General features: G+C 42.7%; 3 protein-coding genes across 13 annotated transcripts in view; 2 read left to right on the top strand and 1 right to left on the bottom strand.

The window, feature by feature from the left end:
- NEK9 (NIMA related kinase 9) overlaps positions 1 to 12,536 on the top strand; it is a 30,987-nt gene extending 18,451 nt beyond the window's left edge. Inside the window, exons 18-23 of one of the 3 annotated variants that reach the window (XM_088672342.1) lie at positions 104 to 166; positions 1,167 to 1,357; positions 4,260 to 4,421; positions 5,148 to 5,360; positions 10,850 to 11,033; positions 12,426 to 12,536. In XM_088672342.1, coding sequence (XP_088528468.1) covers positions 104 to 166; positions 1,167 to 1,357; positions 4,260 to 4,421; positions 5,148 to 5,360; positions 10,850 to 11,017 — 797 coding nt within the window. In that variant the 3' untranslated portion in view covers positions 11,018 to 11,033; positions 12,426 to 12,536. Of the gene's footprint in view, positions 1 to 103; positions 167 to 1,166; positions 1,358 to 4,259; positions 4,422 to 5,147; positions 5,361 to 6,120; positions 8,499 to 10,849; positions 11,034 to 12,108 lie in introns of those variants that run through there. The other 2 variants (XM_035108296.3, XM_035108302.3) reach the window with 2 other exon arrangements.
- On the bottom strand, positions 10,082 to 16,627 carry ZC2HC1C (zinc finger C2HC-type containing 1C). Of its 7 annotated transcripts, none has more exons than XM_088672374.1 (4): positions 16,205 to 16,328; positions 15,595 to 15,690; positions 13,119 to 14,406; positions 10,082 to 11,953 (listed from the first exon to the last, which is right to left on the bottom strand). In XM_088672374.1, exons 3-4 carry the CDS (start codon positions 14,385 to 14,387, stop codon positions 11,648 to 11,650), a joined length of 1,575 nt encoding a protein of 524 aa, XP_088528500.1. In that variant the 5' UTR covers positions 14,388 to 14,406; positions 15,595 to 15,690; positions 16,205 to 16,328; the 3' UTR covers positions 10,082 to 11,647. The 7 variants fall into 7 exon arrangements, with proteins under 7 accessions (XP_088528500.1, XP_088528488.1, XP_088528483.1 ...); XM_088672362.1 differs by having other exon boundaries at positions 16,072 to 16,237; XM_088672357.1 differs by having other exon boundaries at positions 16,191 to 16,237.
- On the top strand, positions 16,129 to 18,543 carry ACYP1 (acylphosphatase 1). 3 transcript variants are annotated; one of them, XM_035108315.3, is made up of 3 exons: positions 16,129 to 16,311; positions 17,004 to 17,099; positions 18,099 to 18,543. In XM_035108315.3, the coding sequence occupies exons 1-3, from the start codon at positions 16,144 to 16,146 to the stop codon at positions 18,312 to 18,314; spliced, it is 480 nt and encodes a 159-aa protein (XP_034964206.3). In that variant the 5' UTR covers positions 16,129 to 16,143; the 3' UTR covers positions 18,315 to 18,543. The 3 variants fall into 3 exon arrangements, with proteins under 3 accessions (XP_034964206.3, XP_088528505.1, XP_060128620.1); XM_088672379.1 differs by having other exon boundaries at positions 16,302 to 16,323; XM_060272637.2 differs by lacking the exon at positions 16,129 to 16,311 and adding an exon at positions 16,547 to 16,684.
- Positions 18,544 to 21,120: the final 2,577 nt, after the last annotated feature.

Below are 21,120 nucleotides of genomic sequence, written 5' to 3'. Positions count from 1 at the left end.
AAATGTAACAAGTTCTCTGGAAGAGTAGGCGATAAGCTTTCTAAGGAAATAGGTCAGCATGTTTTTGGAACCTTTATCTGAGAAAATTTTCCTTTCTTTCCAGAAAAAGTTATAAATTCTAAAACCATTCTCCGCTCCAGTAGCAGTGGCCTCTCAATTGGGACTGGTAAGTAATCAGACTTTTAATAATAGGCAAAAGCTGGGAAAGCACCAACTAGGCTTTAGGAAGGAGGTGGGAGGACTCTAGGACCCTATCAGAGCCCTTGTGCCTCCTTCCCCAAGCCAAGTGCCTTGCTTACCCGGCTTTGGAAAAGGCAGCATGAGGGCTGGGCGGTGTGTGTGTCAAATGTTGCGAAGAGCCACCAAAGAGGCCTCAATGGCTGCATGTGGCTCTCAGGCCATCTTGCCTGCTGCTCGATGGACCAAATGGGTTGACTCAGTGTACCTTCATTCCTATTTGAAAACCTCATCTTGACCTAGTCCAGCCATTACTTTTTAAAAACTCCTCTGGTAGATTATTTTATTTTTGTGGCTTATTCTCTCTCCCCCCCCCCCATTTCATACATCAGAGAGCACAAGGGTCCTTTTCCTTGACTAACCTGGTTCAGCCCACCTGCTTGAATCAGTAGATGGAGAACTAGTCTGTCTAAGAAGATGGATAAGTGGTATTGCCAGTAAAGAAAAAGATGGTGAAAGTTACAGTTGGGGAAGAGGGGCAGGGGTGATAAAATAAGTCTCTTCCTATTATGTTTGAAATAATAGTTTGTAGACAAATGTCTGAGAATATATAGTAGGTTTATCTATCACAAAAATCTAAGGGATCTGCATTTCCAGAAAGTAGTTACTTTTGGCTCAGTGTAAGCTACTGTAAGTCCCAAGTGAGTTAGTTTCTTTTCCCTTCCACGCCCCTCACAACCAGTGTATACACATTAGTATAATTTATTATAATTGTGTAAAATTGTGTGTCTAGTAAAAAATAATTCCAAACCACACACACACAAACACACGTATGTATACGTTCTGGATATGATGTTTATTGTTGGATTATCTTCTCTTTACATCACTGTTCTGAAGTCTGACAAGACCTGCATTCCCAAGGCTGAAAATGCTCCTGAGTGAACAAGGAAAATATTTAAGGATTTTAATACTCTACCCTTTTCTGCTAGTGGCCCAAAGCTCTACAGCTGAAGGAGGAGAAGAGGAGGAAAGTGAGCGGGACTCTGAGACCCCTGATCCCAGCAGAGGTTTCCGAGGAACCATGGAAGCAGACCATGGGATGGGGGATCAGATTAGTGCAACAGAAGCAGTTGCAGATATCAGTGGTGCTAGTAGCTCCTGCCCTAGCTGGTTACGCAAGGTAACAATTTCTATCTCACCTAAAGCAAAGAGGGTACAGGAAAACTGAATTGCATTTCTCCAATAAAGGTATTGCATTTGTGGGTGAGAGGTTTCTCCTTGAACTTTAGAATTTTAGAATTGTAGAGTTGGAAGGGACCCTAAGGACAATCTAGTTCAAGCCCCTGCAGTGCAGGAATCACAACTAAAGAATCCCTGATAGGTGCCCATCCAACATGTTAAAAAAAACTCCAGTGAAGGAGAATCTCCCACTTTCTGAGGTAGTCTGTTCCTCTTTCAAATACCGGTAGCTCTTACTGTCAGGAAGTTCTTCTGAATGCTCTTTTCTTGGCTATTCATAAAAACACCATGGTAACTTTTGCCTCTACTCCGGAATCACTTCTAAGGGCGTAGTTTGAATAGCTTTGTAGGTGGGGCTTTTCAGGTAACAGATTCACTGCAGAAGAAAGAAAAGAAACCTTGATCGGTTTTGAATTCCAAACCCATAACTTTACGATGTATACTACCACTTGGAGTTTTGTGATTTAGCAGTGTATAAATCTTTCTAATTAAAACAAACAAACAAACAAAAATGGGCCCAGAAATCCAGATTCAAAGTTTACGCGATTGAGATTAAGGTAGAAACCATTTTAAACTGTTTCTGGGATTTAGTTTATATTTTCTTTTCATGGTGTGCTTTTTATCATTTTGTTTGTAAATGCCCTGAAAGCTGATGTTGAAAGGTGATTAGCTTCTGATTAGCTTCTAGTAAAAATAACTGAGCTGAAGCAAGTTAAAGCTACAATGTATCCCACCTAGCCTATTGTATCAATGAAATTTCTTTTTATCCAGTGCCTGTTCTTTTAAACAGTAATGCTAAAAAAGAATGCTGAAAGATTAGTTCATAATGCGTAGAATACATTCTGTTGACCTCCCTTGTAAAATGGAACAGCAGGATAAGTAAGTGTGAAATGCAAGTAAAATTGGCAGAGCCTAAAACTAAATACCAGCCCATCATTGCTGCAATACCAGTCTTTCTGTCACAGATAAATCCATACATATCAGAGCATGGTGTGCCATTGTTGGACAGCAGTCTATTGTAAGTGCCAATGAAACAAACATTATGAAATGTGGCAGTCATTTGCATCCTGACACTGAACAAAGCTTATCCAATGAACCATCCCAAAGAAAATATTATTGGGGCACAAACCCAAACTATCAGATTCTGTCTCAAATAGGCAGGTACAGCTCATCAGTTCTGCCACTTCTATTGAATTCAGTCTATCACTAAGAATAGGGGAGTACATATTGCAAGAACACATAATTTCTCTCTGTTACATTCAATGACCCATGCTATATTTAGGGGGAATAGCACGAAGGTGAGTAGAACAGAAAGAAGACAGGCTCCAGTGCTTACTGGAATAAGTTGTTTATTTAGCTCAATGTGTTTCAGAGTCAAAACTCCTTTGTAAGAAGCTATAAGCAAATATAAATATAATAATAGAGGACATTGTTGTTGTTGTTGTTGTTGTTGTTGTTTAGTCGTTTAGTCGTGTCCGACTCTTCGTGACCCCATGGACCATAGCACGCCAGGCACTCCTGTCTTGCACTGCCTCCCGCAGTTTGGTCAAACTCATGTTCGTAGCTTCGAGAACACTGTCCAACCATCTTGTCCTCTGATGTCCCCTTCTCCTAGTGCCCTCAATCTTTCCCAACATCAGGGTCTTTTCCAAGGATTCTTCTCTTCTCATGAGGTGGCCAAAGTATTGGAGCCGCAGCTTCACGATCTGTCCTTCCAGGGAGCACTCAGGGCTGATTTCCTTAAGAATGGATAGGTTTGATCTTCTTGCAGTCCATGGGACTCTCAAGAGTGTCTTCCAGCACCATAATTCAAAAGCATCAATTCTTCGGCGATCAGCCTTCTTTATGGTCCAGCTCTCACTTCCATACATCACTACTGGGAAAACCATAGCTTTAACTATACGGACCTTTGTCGGCAAGGTGATGTCTCTGCTTTTTAAGATGCTGTCTAGGTTTGTCATTGCTTTTCTCCCAAGAAGCAGGCGTCTTTTAATTTCGTGACTGCTGTCACCATCTGCAGTGATCAAGGAGCCCAAGAAGGTAAAATCTCTCACTGCCTCCATTTCTTCCCCTTCTATTTGCCAGGAGGTGATGGGACCAGTGGCCATGATCTTGGTTTTTTTGATGTTGAGCTTCAGACCATATTTTGCGCTCTCCTCTTTCACCCTCATTAAAAGGTTCTTTAATTCCTCCTCGCTTTCTGCCATCAAGGTTGTGTCATCTGCATATCTGAGGTTGTTGATATTTCTTCCGGCAATCTTAATTCCGGCTTGGGATTCATCTAGTCCAGCCTTTCGCATGATGAATTCTGCATATAAGTTAAATAAGCAGGGAGACAATATACAACCTTGTCGTACTCCTTTCCCAATTTTGAACCAATCAGTTGTCGTACTCCTTTCCCAATTTTGAACCAATCAGTTGTTCCAGAGGACATTGTTATTGCATCTTAAAATCACAAAACCTTGTAAAAATTAAAAATACATAAATTCAGAAAATCTAAAGATAAAAATCAAAAAATTGTTACACTGTTAACAAAGTTTGGAAACACGTGAAATGTACATCAGTAATGACTAAAAAATTACTCATAGAAATCTTAATAAACCTCCACATGTTTGACTCATATCTGAACCATTATCTGCAGTGTGAATCACAATCTGGCTATTTTCTAAACAAAAAGAGAATGCCACATGCGTCTGTTTTTCATATTCCTCATATTGCAGCAAAGGTTGATAAGAAAGTGAAGAAAATCTGACATTGTTCATTCTTTCATTCTCTCTCTCTCTCTCTCTCTCTCTCTCTCTCTCTCTGTGTGTGTGTGTGTGTGTGTGTGTGTGTAAAACCAGGAGCTGGAGAATGCAGAGTTCATCCCCATGCCTGAAAACCCCTCTCTTGTGAGCCTAGCCTCTTCAGAATCTGACAAAGAAACTCTTCCTTACAATGAGCTGAAGGGACTGCACTTGGCTTCACCCACACATGTTGATAACACGCCTGAAGCAGGATCTTGGGTAATGTAAATTGCTAAACATATGGAACTCTTCAAGACAGTTCGGGGCTGATGGTAGAAATAGGATGGAAGGATAATAATTATTACTGGCCTAAATACAGACTCTACATGGGAAAGGGAGATAGTACATAGGAGAGGAGGTAGTCTTTTCTTTTCTGAATACTGGATAACAGTGAGAAATTAATCCCAGGAGGAACTGATTTAGCAAGGAGACAGATTGCTGAGAATTATCTGAAACTGATGCTGTTTAAGGGCTTCATAATTTAATTTACCTCACCCTAAGGAGCACCTTTGGTAAGGCACTTTTTACCCTTCATTTCAAGAAATCAGATTATGGTTGAAGAGGAGAATTAAAGAAATAAAACATCTCAAGAAACAGTCTCAAAATAGAATGCATATGACATTTGCAGCTACAGATTTGACAATGATTTCTCTATGAGCTAATATTTCAGTACATCACTTATTCAAGAATTCTGCTTCCATTATTTAGTATTGAATTCTCAGTACTTTTGCTCTCATCTTCTACCCATGGCTTACTGCCATGATCTGGGCAAGTATAGGCTTTGAAAATTCTCCACATTGTACATAGATATACAGGGTGAGTCCTTTAAAAGAGGCCCTGTGGATACAGAATACACTTGTTCCACGGGGCCTCTTTTAAAAGATTCACCCTGTATATGTACATACAAACAAGCTCATTCCTGAAACGCCTGTCTTTCTTGTGCAGCGGCAACCCTTGGATTCAGCAGAGCCCTGTAGTGGGCAGAATACATTTGGGGTACCAACTGCATGCAAATGCAGTTTGCTGCAGACTGAAGTGGAACGTCTGCATGGCTTAATATCAAAGTGTTTGGCTGACCAGCAGATGCTGCAGCAACAAACCAACCGTCTCAGTGCCCAGCTCCAGAGTCTCTCCAGGAGGACAGAAGGGTCACAGCAGGTAAGGTTTCCACTGTGAGAAGAATGACATATTAAATGCTGGAGTAATTCCGAATGTTCCTGTAGTTCCTTGAAATTGGTGCTGAGATCTAGATTTAGAGAAGTTAGGCTGTAGCAGCCAGTTGATAAAGTTGGGTGCAAGCTAACTGAGATGCAGAACGTGTGGGTTATATGCAGTAATCTAGTAGCTTCAAGACAACCTTGGTCTTGTTGAATTTGTGGCTACGAAGAGTTGATTGTAATATAGTGATGACTGTTTTGTTGGAAGGCTGGAGAATGACTGACTCTACATTTACCAGCAGCATTTGGGGATGCTAGTGTTGGCTTAACCTAGAAACAAATGGGGTCTCTCTTACATCACTCCACATTTATTTCTCTTCCCCTGCTTGAAGACCCCTGGAGGCTGATGATGAGGAAAAAGTTGATTATTAAAACACACTTGTTTTTCCTTTCAGTTGGTCATTCCCTTGTCTGGAGTGTAACTTGAGCTCTGTTAGCTAATAGTAGAGGCAGACTGCCCCCGAAATTTGTTCCAGATTAGCAGGTCTCTGAGAAGATTTTTTTAAATAACACTTCCTTGGCAGTCCGAGCAGATGGTTGTTCAACTCTAAACCTCACTATTCTATTCTTTGTATATGTGTGCAATAACAGAATGCAGCAGACGTGGTTTAACTGAATAGCCATGTGACAGAGTTCATGTGCAATATATAATGTGTTTCTTTATTATATCAGGAGTAATTTTTGTTTGTTTGTCTGGGCAGCTTGAGGCTCATTCCAAAGCCACACAAACATCCAAGGAAGAGAAGGAAGCAGATCCAAAGCCTGACTTGGATTCTGACTCCTGGTGTCTCCTGGGAACTGACTCATGCCGCTTCAGCCTGTAGTCTTTTAAGTCCACTGGAATCTATCCAATTTCACAGCACACTAACTTGAATGAAGAGAGCAGGTTTCCTGGCTTCAGGTCCTTTGTGAACAAGAAGGTCAGGGTCTCCACAGCGTCCATGTATGCAAGAGGGGAAGCTCCTCCCTAAGCTATGAACCTAGGAGGACATTTAGAGAAAGGCAGAGCCCCAAGTTCAAGCCAGGGTCTGTTCAGACATCAGCAGCCTGCCCTCTCTATAAATACATTATCTCAGTCTGCCCTTGAGGTCAGGTAGCCACACCGCAGGAATGGCTCCAATAGTATGTCCTTAATCCCCCCCTTCAATTTCGCAAAGGCAGGATTGAGCCCTGACACATCATCTTCTGGCGACTGAAAAAGGAAAGAAAATGAATATCAACAATTGCAGTCAAACTGTCATGCTCCAAGTTGCTTTCAACCTAAAGTCAAAGGGCAGGAAAACAGCTTTGTAGGAGGGGAAGCATTGGAAGAATACTACTCTGAAGGTGGAAACACAGAAAATCTGTCTTTCACTGCAGATGTATTTCTGGTTATATTTCCTCCAATTTGTACAGAAGGTGTTTTTAACTTTTAACTGAAGGGATGTTTGGGAGAGGATCTCTGTTACCCTTTTCTTAGCACTTCTAGGTACGGTTCTGATACAATTTTTTTTAAATGGCTGTATTTTCCAGTTATCCAAGGAGTTTGTAGTTCTAGAGTTCACAACAATTATTTTTCAAGCCAAGCAAGGACTACGTGAAATTGAAATTGGACACACAAGTTATTTGCTTCTTCTTTTCATCTTAGTTTGAGTACTGGAGTGAGTTGTTGAAAGCCTCTTGGCTTTGTGCCCCTTCTGCAAATCAGTATTTTCATTTCCTATCTAATGCTTGATGAAGCTGAAAGGAAGCAGTGTCAGCTTTAAAAATTTATCCAAATAAATTACTTAGAACCATAGAATTGTACAGTTGGATGGACCATGAGAGTCATCTTGTTCAACCCATGAGATTAAGTCTCATGCTCTACCAACTGAGCTATCTTGGCTTGTAATAGACTAACATACACCAATTCAAAGCTTTCTAGTTTAATCAGTTCTAAACTGTATATAAAGGAACTCTGAAGATAGGGTTTCTGCTTTTCACCTTAAAAATGAAATTGATACTTTCGCTAAATGTTGTATTTGGCATAATTGTGATTCCTGGGAGCCACTTCTGCATACTCCCTACCCTGGAGTGGAATTCCCATTGTTCCTTATTTAAGAAAATAATTCTGTACCCTAATCTTAACTTTTGTGAACAGTTGCTGTATCTATTTTGTGTCCCTTATCTTTTATTTACTAATCATAGATGGAGTTTACAATCTCCCATTCACTTGTCTCTAATATCCCCTTATGCACTTTTCTCTTCTAAAACTATTATCAGACTGATAAACATTTTCTGGCTGGAAACAGGTGCTAGAGTATCCTACCCTAATAGTTCCATTGTTGAGGAAGTACCTGGTTCTTCTCCAAATACTGTCTACATTCTTTTCTTCTGTTCAGCCCCAAGAATAGTGTTGGTGTGCCTTTCCTTACTGTCGGTGGAGGAAGGAAAAGAGCTTGAATATAAAATACCAAATGAACAGTAGGTTATTGTGTTATTTGACTGATAATCTTGTCTCCAAAAGTATTGGAGCAGTTTTATTATTTTTATATGAGAATGCTGTTGCGGCTGTAGAGACTGTCCTGTTATAAAGTAGGAACTGAGAGAGAATGAACTAGCACTCTTGGATATTGTCCAGCAAGGAATTGCTGAGCAAATGGGAGTTGCTCCGTGTTACACGTTTGGCAAGTGAAATGCACAGACAATTTCCCCCTTGGATCTTGTGGAGTACTGGATACTATGAGGATGATCTGTGCTCCACAGCAGTATATGTATGTGCCTTAGGATTCACGCTGTTCAAGCTGTGCCTGTTACAGACCATAATATATGCACCAACCCTGCTATGCAACCAAAGAAGCAGTTTAAACACAGATCTTGCCCTGGGCTAGAGGGCAAATGGGCCAGGTGTGCCTTTGAGCAGTTTCAGACCCATTTCAGCAGTGTTAGCTCTGTAGATGTCAGTCTCTTGCTAGCATTGCTGTTAATTTGTTATAATGGAATGTGAAACATGCCTGCACTGACACTCTAGTTGAAAACTAGTTTGTCATTATCTATTTTTTTGAAAGATTCGATGGTGAAATGGTTTGCCGTTTTCTGTTTAAATAAATGTTGACACTCATTTGCCTCATGTGTTCTGAATTTTTCTAATAGAAATGAGATAATGTATGCTTGCTTGTAGCTCAAGTACAGATCCATGATTTCAGCATCAACTCTGGACTTCTCATCTTGCTTGAATGGAACAAACTCTTTTTTCCCATTACTGTACTTTGTTGTACACTTGCAGTCATCAGAAATGTTAGGATGGATGTCTTGTGCTTTCAGTTGACAGAGCTTGCCTCTAGTTTTTTTTAGCCCCCCCCCCCCCCCGCAGGTACATCTTAAACTCTCTACAACTTTGGCTCTACAGAATTAGCTATCACTCGTATTTTTGTCATGTAAATTATGTTAGCAATTATCAGCTTTATTTGCCATCAGTAACCAGTGCACTAAGAAGACAGGGGTAGCACACACTGGTTAGAAATACGTTAAATAACTTGCTGTTTGAGAGGTGGATATATATCTTTGAGTCTGGAACAACTAATAGAGATGAGGATTCCGTGTTTTCTCAAGAGTACTGTATCTTGGAAAAAGCAGAGGACCCATATCTCTGGTTTTTTTTTAAATGTAGTAAGGAAAGCAGTTATAGCAGATATTTGTTATTGGAGATGTGCCCTCCTAGAATTTGCAGTGCTGTGAAGTGTTCCCATATGCTGACTGTCATTCTTGGGGACAATGGTATGTTTATTTAGAAATGATTAAAAATTATGCAGCCCATCAGCATAGAACTCTCTCACTGTTAAACCCACATAGCAGGTTGAAGGGCTGTGCTGAGAGAGTTACTTACAGCAGCTCTGCAATACAGTCCCCCTATTAATATTGCACATCAGAGGTGGTGCTGATGTTGGCTTGGATTCCCAGTCAAAAAACTCCATACCTCACATATGGCAGCAAAAATCAATCTATGTAAATTGCCTCCTCAGACCTCTGGTGTCAAATCAAGGCTCAAGTGTATTCAGAAACTTTATACACAACTGATTTGAATATAGACTCATTGCATTTTTTTAAATGTTCAAAAACAATATTTTTTGCATATGAAGTAAGACCCAAATAAGAGTAGAGCCATCTTTCTCTTCTGTGGTTTTGGCATCTTTCTTAGCCACACATGCATAATAGAGTACACTGCAAGGGTTTTTTTTGGGGGGGGTCTGCTTGTTTTTAACTCCTTTGAAACAATCTGAATCTTTCCAAGTGCATATTTCTTGCTGTTCTGCATGCAGTGCAAACTATTTTGTTGAAGAGATAATCTCTAAATGGTTGTGACCCAAGGAAAATGGGTTCTGGATTTTTCTTTAATTCCTCTTGAAGGGATTTTAAAATTTCCTTTGGCTGGTACAGGAGAACCACTGAAAACCAGCCTCTCTGCTTTGATAACATCACCCTTGAAAGCATGCAGAAAGCAAACAAGGGGAGCTGCCAATAGCCATGTGTGCACTGGAGAAAACCAGTCTGTCCTCAACATTATTTTTTTTACTTTGTTAGTAACAGAAATGTGGAGTGTGTTTTGATAATTGTTTCATATTCCCATTATAGTAGCTCCTACAGTGGGGATACTCTCCTGAATTCCATGTCCTACTTTTTTTTACAAATTTAAACACATCAGTATTCTTTGCTGCTCTTTTTTATGACCAGTGATATGAAAGGGGCTTATGCACACCACTAGTTTTGTCCTTACAATCTCTAAAGCAGTATTGGTATTTCTCACAAGTGAATCAACACTTGCATTTTGAAGCTTTCGGACATCCATAGCAATGCTTATGAACCACATAATCTGTTGAAGTATTGCATTGCATAAAATAATGCTGGTATCTGTGAAGAAGCTGTGAAGGAGGCAATACATTCCCACGTTCAATTATTACATTTCCCCCATGTTTTCCAAGTTGCCACATTCCACATATTTTATTACAGACTTGAGTTTGTCACTGGGAGACAATGAATGCATACGTCACCCTGCTTTTAATGCACTTGTTCCCCTTGCTTGCCAAACACTCTCTCTAGTTGGTGAGCCTCCAAAATGTCTCAGCCACTAACCTGACACCAAAGGTATGGCTAGTCCAAATGCCCGCCTTCTGAATAACTAACTAGTTTTCCTTCCCCGCCCCCTGAACCTATGACTGCATAAAGAGGAAGGATTCAGTGGCCAAATTATGCTAAAGTAATCAATCCATTTTACAATCACCATTCTTTTATAGCTTTAGAGAAATTTGGACAGACCAGGTGTTTGTTTGCCAGTATTTGTAGATGGGCAAGAAAACTTAATGGCCAGATGAGATGAAGAAGAAGAGGAGTTTGGATTTGATATCCCGCTTTATCACAACCCTAAGGAGTCTCAAAGCGGCTAACATTCTCCTTTCCCTTCCTCCCCCACAACAGACACCCTGTGAGGTGGGTGGGGCTGAGAGACTTCAGAGAAGTGTGACTAGCCCAAGGTCACCCAGCAGCTGCATGTGGAGGAGCGGAGACACGAACCCGGTTCCCCAGATTACAAGTCTGCCGCTCTTAACCACTACACCACACTGGCTCTACACCACAGATGGATAGCGAGCAATATATCCAAGTAGGTATCGCCCCTTCCCAGCAGTTATATTAGTAATACAGTTCTATAGTTTGAGTTTTACGTAATGCTGAGCATCTGGGTAGTTTAAGACCTTCATTTCAGTTATGGGAGCTAAGAATTCTCGTTCTTGTTTGAACATGTGAACCAAGAATGGTAGTCCACTTAGTAGATGCCTCACAAAGTTACAGAGTTTACCTCAAGACAGGTAAGAGTTCCTTCTGATAATTCTTAGTAGTATCTTTCTAGCACATAATCCCATGTCCTAGGAGGCAGACAGAAATCCTAATGTTCCTGACAAATGTGCATGTGTTCTGTGAAGAACTGCACAGGGGAGGGAATGAGGACCAGCCAACAGCAGCAACACAGATGTGAGAGCACTACCTTAGGTCTAACTATTTTATGAAGCACTGGACCTTAATATGCAATACATGGGGTTTAATAATCTGTTCATGGTTTGTGGGCTTCTCACTGATTTCACACCTTTGTATTTTATATATAAAATGAAGCTGCAGCACTGGGAATGCTGTCTGCTACTCTGTGCTATCAAACAAGGAAATGGCAGGGAGCCTCAATGTGATGATGCCAGTTGCAGATCTCAATTTGGCCCACTACTATCAGTGTTTCTTTTGCTGTGGCGGTGGGGGTCTGTTCTTAATGTTCTTGCACTTGGGAATGTGTCTCTCAGCCACCTTAGGTGCAAACTGACGGGTGCAATAAGGGCATAGTTTGTAATCTGGGTTCTCCATAGCAGGGGCTGGGGGGAGGTCTGAGGCCTTCCCTCCTTTGGAGATTACTCGTTGCAGCGCACGAGCCCTACGCAATGTCTTGATGAACGATTCATGCTTCTGTCTCCAGTTGCTTTGCTTAGATATCTCACTGTTTTGCTTGGAAGCCTCAAAATTTTGTCTGGAATTCTTTTTCTGTAGTGAGAAGAAGGAAAGGGGAGAAACTATTAGTACAACCTGTTAGCTCACACTCTTATTTCCTGCTACTGTTTTTGCTCTGGACACAGTTTAGTTATCATATACCAGATAGCAGGACATTTCTAATGTAACAAGTTCTTGATTCCTTTAAGGCAAATGGAACTACCGGTATGTGAAGACCAAAGTTCTGCTAGGTGGACAGAACACGTGCTGCTTTTAAAAAGTCATCACTAACACGGAAGTCCACTGCAGAATGGTATCACTGAGTTTTCTACCAAAATCATTCCCACTGCTCAGATCATCTCAACATTGTAACTGGAATGCAGATGAAATATCTTATACTGGGGTAAAATTACCAGAGTTAATCTGATGGTGAAATTGAACAGACCCTCTAAAATAGAAGGACTTTAATGCCACTGGACTGTTCCATACTTTTAAATACAAGTACTTTCTACATTCTTAATTTCAGAGGATCGTTCTAAGTCTGATCTTAATCTTACCATGCAGCTGTGACATTTGCAGGTTAGTTATGAGTGACTTGACTTGTTACATAAAATAAATTTGATAATTTTGAATATTTGTTTTCACATCCTCAACACCTCGTTTTTGTGTGATGAAAGAAGGTACTATATTTGTTTCAGTGTATCTGAAGAAGTGTGCTTACACACGAAAGCTCATACCAATGACAAACTTAGTTGGTCTCTAAGGTGCTACTGGAAGGAATTTTTTTATTTTGTTTCGACTATACCAGACCAACATGGCTACCTACCTGTAACTAGAAGGTAAAATAGTTAGTATTCTCCCTGCTTAGTCTTGGTGTATTTAACTAAACATTTACCAGGACTTCAACTTACTTATTGGGCTCTTGTCTGGTATAATTTCTAACAGTCACCCTACCCATGGCTGAATTGAAGTAAATGAATGGAAATTAGAGGTATATTAGGGATCGTCCAGATTTATTAGGAATTCCACATGCTTTGAAAGGAAGAGGTAAAGAATGAACATCATCCCATACCAAAGTGGAAACCAGAGAATGATGGCAAATGATGCTGGCACATCATTAAAACTAAAAAGAACCCAGGCTGATCAGTGACTTTCTAAAAGTTCCAAATAGACCCAAAGGAAGAGCAGGGTATGCATAACAAGTAAGTAAATGTATTACCTGAGAGGTGTCTGAACCCTTCAATAGATAATAGGCCTCTAATTCGGTGCCTTTTGCTCTAGCCTTGCTTGAATCAAACACTTTTCTCTTGGAGCCATGATTCTTCCTGCAGATGCTTATGTGCTTCTCCAACCTGGAGCAATAAAGCTTTCGCCCACAGAAATTGCACTCTCCCCAATCCTCTACACTGCTTGGAGCCTCTGTATATGAGGGTTCTGCTGCCACACAGTCAACCTGTCCCAACGAGGCTGCTGCGGAAGGAGCCTGGTCACGCATGGAAGCCAGTTCTGGGCTAGAAGTGGCTGAAATCTGGGATACATTCTCTCGAATTTTACTGTTGCTAGCCACCAATCTTTGCTTTTTTAGCTTTTCAATGTGGAGTGCCTGGGGAGGCAGGGCAGTCCCCACTGAGACAACAAGGCTGTCTGGAATATGTACCTTTTGACAGTCACGAGTTTGCACTATAGATCTGGAAACATGCCCCTGAGTAATACCTGCTGCTTTCCTCTCAGGCATACATAGTCCTCCCCGCTGCCGTCTTCCTTCTGCTTCTGCCTGCTGCCTCTCCCACTGGATTCTTCGAAGCTCTTCTTCTGTTCTCCTCAGCTTCTCCCTGAGCAGGGCCTCCTTTCGCTGGATCTCCTCCTCTAAGCTCCGCCCAGCAGCCTCCAGTTTTTGAATGTAGCCCGACTCTGCTCTACGTGAATGAGAAGCTGCTCTCTTGGATTGCTCTACAGAAAAAGGAGAAGGCACTCTAACATGATGAGTCTTGACTGCATGTGACCTTCCTTTTTTCTCTGAGCTAGGGCTAATGGGAGGAGTTTTTCTAGCTGGTGGGCTCCCAACTTGCCAAGAACTGGGCAGGTGAACATTCCCAGCTGTATGGGGAAAGACTGGTTTTAGAGGGTATGACCTGTCCACACCTTCTCTCCGTTTGGTTCTCCAGTGGGAGGGCAGACTGTTGGCCTGGCCCTTGAAGTACCAATTGCGTGGGCCAGCAGAATAGAAACCTGCCTTCTCCAAGATCAGTTGACTAGTTTCTGCAGGCTGAGAACAAGAAGAGCTCCTCCCTTTTTGGATATGAAGATCTGCCAGCTTCTTATCTTTGTTGCACAGGAATTGCTGCTGAATATTACTCCTCAAGTGTTCTAGCTGGACCTGCTCTTTAAGAGTCTCAGGGTGGCATCTTTCCTGGCTTGTTGCAGGAAGGCTGGAATTGGCCGCCATTGGATCCATATGTGAACACACGGCCAGCTGCAAATGAGCCATTCAGCATTTCCAGTAAAGCCTGGGGGAATGCAACAAGTTACATACATGCTATGATTGGAGGCCCCTCATGCTAGAACCCCTTTCCCCCACTATAATTGGGGAAAGCAAGTACACACCAGCTCTAGGGGGCCTTTACAGATATATACAGGGGGCCCTTGCTTTTAAGTGATGGAAACAGCACTGGCATATGGGGAGCATGACAGAAAATTGCATGAGGGTCTGACATTGTATCAGCACAATATCCAGAATCCTTGAATCTGCAAATATAAGTGCACCAGACAAACTTGGGGACCCTATGCCATTAGAAATTTCTGTGTTGACATCAGGGCCTAAGGGAGGGAAAATAGTGTAGAAAAAGGGACAAGAAGTCAACAGTGTATCAAGTTTTCCAGTCCTTTCCTTTCCTCTCTTAAAATGGACTGGCAGAGGGAAGGATCAAACCATTATATCTGCACAGAAAGCCTTTTACAAAGACTTTAATAAATGGTGGTGGTGGGGTGATTCATAACTTGATGCAATCCACTATCCCACCCTGATTCAAGGATAGTGCAAGGAAATCTGTTCACGCTTGGTCTTCTGTCTACAGCTCTGATCCACAACATTTCTCTAATATTACTTCTCTACCCAATTATTTAATAAGCTTTTAACAAACAAGCTATTTGTATGTAGTTTTTACCTACTGCTAAAATATAGTAATAATGGTCTCAGACAAAATTCTCTTACAGATAAGCACAGCACTCAGAAATTGATGAGCAGCCAATGAAGTTTTTTTAATACACTTGAAATATGTTCAAAATGATCAGAAAGTATGCTGAACCAACTGCAATTACCAGTACTCAAAAGTACCTCACATGCAATGTATCACATCAGTCAACCCTATGGACAACACTGACCAAGCTATCTGTTCAACTGGTGCACCAACCTAAGCTTGTGAAAGGTTTTGACTACCAAGGCCAGCAGAGTAAATATAATGGATAAAGTTCTATACAGAGCATCCTGCTGTCAGTATACATATAGCATCTAGAATACAGGATATTTAACTAGATATACTATTGCTCTCATTCACTATGACAGTTCTCATGTAGTGTACACCTAAGGCAGTGTTTAGGGTCAGTGAAGCTACTGACCCTAAATGGAATCAGCAAAATTCCTAATAATGGGAAGGTGGCCTGACAGATGTTTGATAGCTCATTACAGGTACACTAACCTTAAGGTAACTGAACAGTTGTTTAGCCTACAGTAGAAGCTTCACCAGATGTTGGCAAGAGATGGGCCTCAATTTCAGAAAGCTGATGCAAGATACCTGCCAAAATAATGCTTTTAAATCATGGTAGCTATTCCTATGGGAAACTAATAGAGGTTGCATCCTCAAGTCAAGGGTGGGGAACCAGCGGCCCTCCAGATGTTGCACTCCAGCCTCCATCATCCCTGACTATCCCCTTGCCTATCCTGGCTAGGGCTGACAAGTGTTGGAGACCAACAATTTGTGTCTGGCCACAGCCCCCCCCCCCATTTCATCAACAAGACTGCCAGTTAGGCGCAGAATTAAAAGATTTCAACACAGCGTCCTGTTACTGCTCGCCCCAAGCGACTGCCTGGTCAGTTCTACACGGGCCACAGGAGCCGAGCAAACATGTTCCACCGAGAAATGGGATGAAGCCAAAGAGGGGACACCCACACACACCTGTTCAATCTCCAGGGTAACTTGGACCCCCGCGCTCCGCAAGGCCTGCCTGCTCGCCCGCCCTCGCAGAGCATGTCTAGCTGCCCCAGCCCCACAAGCCAAGCCAAGCCTATTCCCACCTGCCTCTTTTTACCGCAGCATCCGATCCTCAGGGCAGCTGTTTACCACCGTTGCTTAGCAACGAGCGCCCGCGTGCTACATCCGGCTCTGTCCTCGCCGCTTCCTGTCTGCATCTTTAGGGTCTGTATCTCTGTGCGTTGACTTATTTTTATTTATTTTTTAAGGGACATGGTCGTTCCCCTCTCTATGGTTCGAGCATATTTTCCGTTCCAGCATGAAAAGGGGCGGTGAGGCGGGGGAGGGGGAGGGGAAGATTAGAGAAAGAGATGTCGGGACTCGTTCCTTGACGACCGTCTCCATGTTCTGAGGCCCTTCTACCGGTAGTCACCTGGGCCGAGGGCAGCTCCATGATAAGGCGAGCCGTTACTGGCGGTTGGTGCCGCCCAGGTGCCCCTGGCTCCTGACTGGAGACCGGCTCCGCTGCTTGGCGTCGAACCTGGCGGGAGCTTCGCGCTGTTAGATAAAACACGCCGAGAGGCTCCTGAATCGTCAGGTCTCTCCTTCCCTCTTCTGTATTCAAGGGGATGCAAATGACGGGCAGCGCCTGACCCCGCCGCGTCCCTTCGCTCTCTGCCCTCCCCTCCCTAATATGGGGCAGGACGCAGGGCTGGCGCGAAGTGAGAGGCGGTCCTCTCTCCCTGGGAGAGTCGCTAGGCCAAGTAGGCGACGCCGACGCCACCACAATCATGGCTCCTTCGTTGGAGGCTGCGGAGATTACCGTCTTCTTCTAGCATTTGCAGGGGTGGGCAATATGGGACCCTTACCCTCGGCGTCTTCTTTTCTGCCTAACCGCGTTTCTAATTTTGGTCCAGGCGCCAGCGGCCATGGCGGATGGAGACGGCCTCATTTCAGTGGACTACGAAGTGTTCGGGAAAGTCCAAGGCGTGTTTTTCCGCAAAAACACACAGGTGGGTTTGCTCTTGTCTGAGGTTTCCCTGGGCCAGGCAAAGGGAAGGTGGTGTGTGACTTTTCCTGTCGCCTTCCCAGCGCGCCCACACAGGCATTTGGGGGGAAAGCGTGAGCATTATGAGCGCTTTAGAAGCTTTGCTTGGGTAACTGAGCAACTACACTCCAGCATCCAGTGCGTTCCTACTGCCTCTTTGAGATACATACAGTACTTGGCCACAACAGTATCTATCCCTATCTGTGTTTTAAGCTGGTTGTGTGTACACAGCCTTAGGCTACAGTCCTATCTCCAGTCCTATCTCCAGTTTAAGAGTAAACCACGCTGATCCCCATGAGCTCAAATTGTATTTCCAAAAGGCCTGGATTGTAAACAGTGGCTATTTCTTTCTTCTTTGGTATTGGTTGCTATGCAAATATATTCTGTAGTTTCCTTTCTATTCAATGTAACTAATTACAGTGTGTGTGTGTTTGTTTGTTTGTTTGTTTGTCTGCATATATATATATATATATATATATATATATATATACACACACACACACACACACACACACACACACACACACAACAAAATGCTGCTCCAGAGGTGAAGCCAAACTGCTGAAGAATTACAGTGCCTGCTGTGGCAGCAGAGACCAATAATTCACAACTGCTGCCTCCTGTGTTTTTGGTGTGTTAGCAGCACTGAAGTGACCTGGCGCGCAAACCTGGGCAGTGTGTATGGAGGTCCTGGGCTGCTTAGACAAAAAGACCTTCTTTTCAGCCTTGCTGATGTGGTCTAAAGGAAAACACAGCAATATGTTTCGCACCAACATGGCTGCCGGAGCTGCCGGGAGGAGTGTACGTGGCGCCATCTGACTCCACTCTGGAGGGACTCCACTCTGGATTTGTATAATGTTTACTCCTTAGCCTTTTCTTCTTTCAAATATGTTCCACAAGGCAGAGTATTATTACCGATATTTCTTTTTCCAGCATATAAATTGCATATTTATATATATTTTAGACTGAAGGAAAGAAATTGGGTGTCGTTGGCTGGGTGCAGAATACTGACTACGGCACTGTGCAAGGCCAAATCCAAGGTCCTACTTTCAAGGTGCGACAACTTCAAGAATGGCTTCAGAAGACCGGAAGCCCCAAGTCCCGCATTGACAGAGCTGAATTCCGCAATGAGAAGAAGATTGCTCGTTTAGAGCATAGTGACTTTTGCATTGTCAAATAATAATGTCCCGGGGGGGAGGGGGAGCACTATATTTATAGTAAGAGCAATAAGCTTATTGGGAAGAAAGCACTCCCTTTAGTTTTTATATTAATTGTTTATGTGCAGATTTATTCACTTTTAACTATATATTTAAATTATTTTTTTACATTGTGATTACATTGGTTACACTGAATGTTCTAAGAACGTGATGTGTTAAGAGTTGTTAATAAAGTGTATGCTTAGGTTTGTTTATTAATTTATTTTTTTAACATCACCCCCTGGAGGTACACTCCATTGTTTCTCGAGACAGACAGATGCCAACCAAAAGTTTATAGCATATATACCCTGTTGTTAAATCAACAAGGCTCCTAGAGTGGCTTTACATACAATCAATTAAAACAAGACAGTCCCTCTCCACAGGCTTACAACAGTGGCAGACTTTGGTCTTTAAAATGTCAGTGGCACCCTGTGCAAGGCCAAAATCTGGCACCCCCTCAGCCTCTCACCTTTGGTTCTGCTCAATTCACTACATTATTGTTGCAAAGCCCTGCAGCGCCCTCCAGTGCGGTGAAACCAATTGCACTGCCCAAAATTCGCCTCTGCTTACAATCTAAAAAACCCCCACAACACATAAGGGAAAAGGGACAAGGAGGAAAACACATCAAACTCAGGCACTAGTTTTTAAAACAGTTGTTTTTATAATGACAAGCTTGCATAGTTCAGGGGTAGGAGGTGCATGATGGAGCTGGGCTTTTGGCAAAACTGGTGGAATGAGCCCTGGAGGAAAAGATCATCAAAGGCTATTTACTAGCCATGATATTTTCTACCTCCACTATTGGAGGCTATATGTCTCTGAATGCCTGTTGCTGGGAATCACGAGTGGGAAGAGTGCTGTTGCATTCACTTCTCACTTGTAGGCCTCCCAATTGTATTTCATAGAATCATAGAGTTGGAAGAGACCACAAGGGCCATCCAGTCCAACCCCCTGCCAAGCAGGAAACACCATCAAAGCATTCTTGACATATGCCTGTCAAGCCTCTGCTTAAAGACCTCCAAAGAAGGAGACTCCACCACACTCCTTGGTAGCAAATTCCACCGTCGAACAGCTCTTACTGTCAGGAAGTTCTTCCTAATGTTTAGGTGGAATCTTTCTTGAAGTTTGAATCCATTGCTCCGTGTCCGCTTCTCTGGAGCAGCAGAAAACAATCTTTCTCCCTCCTCCATATGACATCCTTTCATATATTTGAACATTGCTATCATATCACCCCTTAACCTTCTCTTCTCCAGGCTAAACATACCCAGCTCCCTAAGCCGTTCCTCATAAGGCATCATTTCCAGGCCTTTGACCATTTTGGTTACCCTCTTCTGGACACGTTCCAGCTTGTCAATATCCTTCTTGAACTGTGGTGCCCAGAACTGGACACAGTACTCCAGGTGAGGTCTGACCAGAGCAGAATACAGTGGTACTATTACTTCCCTAGATCTAGATGCTATACTCCTAGTTTTTTAGCTGCTGCATCACACTGCTGACTCATGTCAAGTCTGTGGTCTACCAAGACTCCTAGATCCTTTTCACATGTACTGCTCTCAAGCCAGGTGTCACCCATCCTGTATTTGTGCCTTTCATTTTTTTGCCCAAGTGTAGTACCTTACATTTCTCCTTGTTAAAATTCATCTTGTTTGCTTTGGCCCAGTTGTCTAATCTGTTAAGGTCATTTTGAAGTCTGATCCTGTCCTCTGGGGTATTAGCCACTGCTCCCAATTTGGTGTCGTCTGCAAACTTGCTCAGGATGCCCTCAAGCCCATCATCCAAGTCATTGATAAAGATAGTTACAGGTAGGTAGCCGTGTTGGTCTGAGTCGAAGCAAAATAGAAAAATTCCTTCAGTAGCACCTTAAAGACCAACTAAGTTTTTATTTTGGTATGAGCTTTCGTGTGCATGCACACTTCTTCAGATACCTTCAGATACACTTCTTCAGGTATCTGAAGAAGTGTGCATGCACACGAAAGCTCATACCAAAATAAAAACTTAGTTGGTCTTTAAGGTGCTACTGAAGGAATTTTTCTATTGATAAAGATGTTGAATAAGACTGGGCCCAAGACAGAACCCTGTGGCACCCCACTAGTCACTACTCTCCAGGATGAGGAGGAGCCATTGATGAGCACCCTTTGGGTTCGGTCAGTCAGCCAGTTACAAATCCACTGAATGGTAGCATTGTCTAGCCCGCATTTTACCAGCTTCTTTACAATAATATCATGGGGCACCTTGTCAAAGGCCTTGCTGAAATCAAGATAGGCTACATCCACAGCATTCCCTTCATCTACCAGGCTTGTAATTCTGTCAAAAAATGAGATCAGATTAGTCTGACATGACATTTTTCAGAAACCCATGCTGACTTTTAGTGATCACAGAGTTTCTTTCTAGGTGCTCACAGACTGTTTGCTTAATGATCTGCTTGGCCACTGGGAGAACAGGTTACTTGACCAGATGGGCCTTTGGCCTGATCCAGCAAGGCTCTTATGTTCTTAACAGGGAAGCCTATCCACATAAAACTGGTTTACAAACACTTCATGTGTATGCAGTCTGTACTGCCTTGAGAAGGCTATATAGCTGATGCTCAGATCTGATGAATTTAAAGAGTACAAAAGAAGGCTCCAACCTGTGTGTTTCAAACCCAATATTCATCCCCTGATTTGCCTTGACCTCAGAATAATTTTCACAGAGGCAGCTGTATTAGTCTGTTCAGCTAAAAACACGATCCTTGCACCTTAAAGGCCAATAAATCAGGAGCGCCCCAGAGACGTCCAACACAGACTCTCTGCGGCA

Source organism: Zootoca vivipara, chromosome 1 (assembly GCF_965207765.1).
Source record: "Zootoca vivipara chromosome 1, rZooViv2.hap1.1, whole genome shotgun sequence".
Classification (NCBI taxonomy): Eukaryota; Metazoa; Chordata; class Lepidosauria; order Squamata; family Lacertidae; genus Zootoca; species Zootoca vivipara.
The sequence above is the reverse complement of the archived record's forward strand: the minus strand, read 5'-3'. Positions and strand labels throughout refer to the sequence as shown.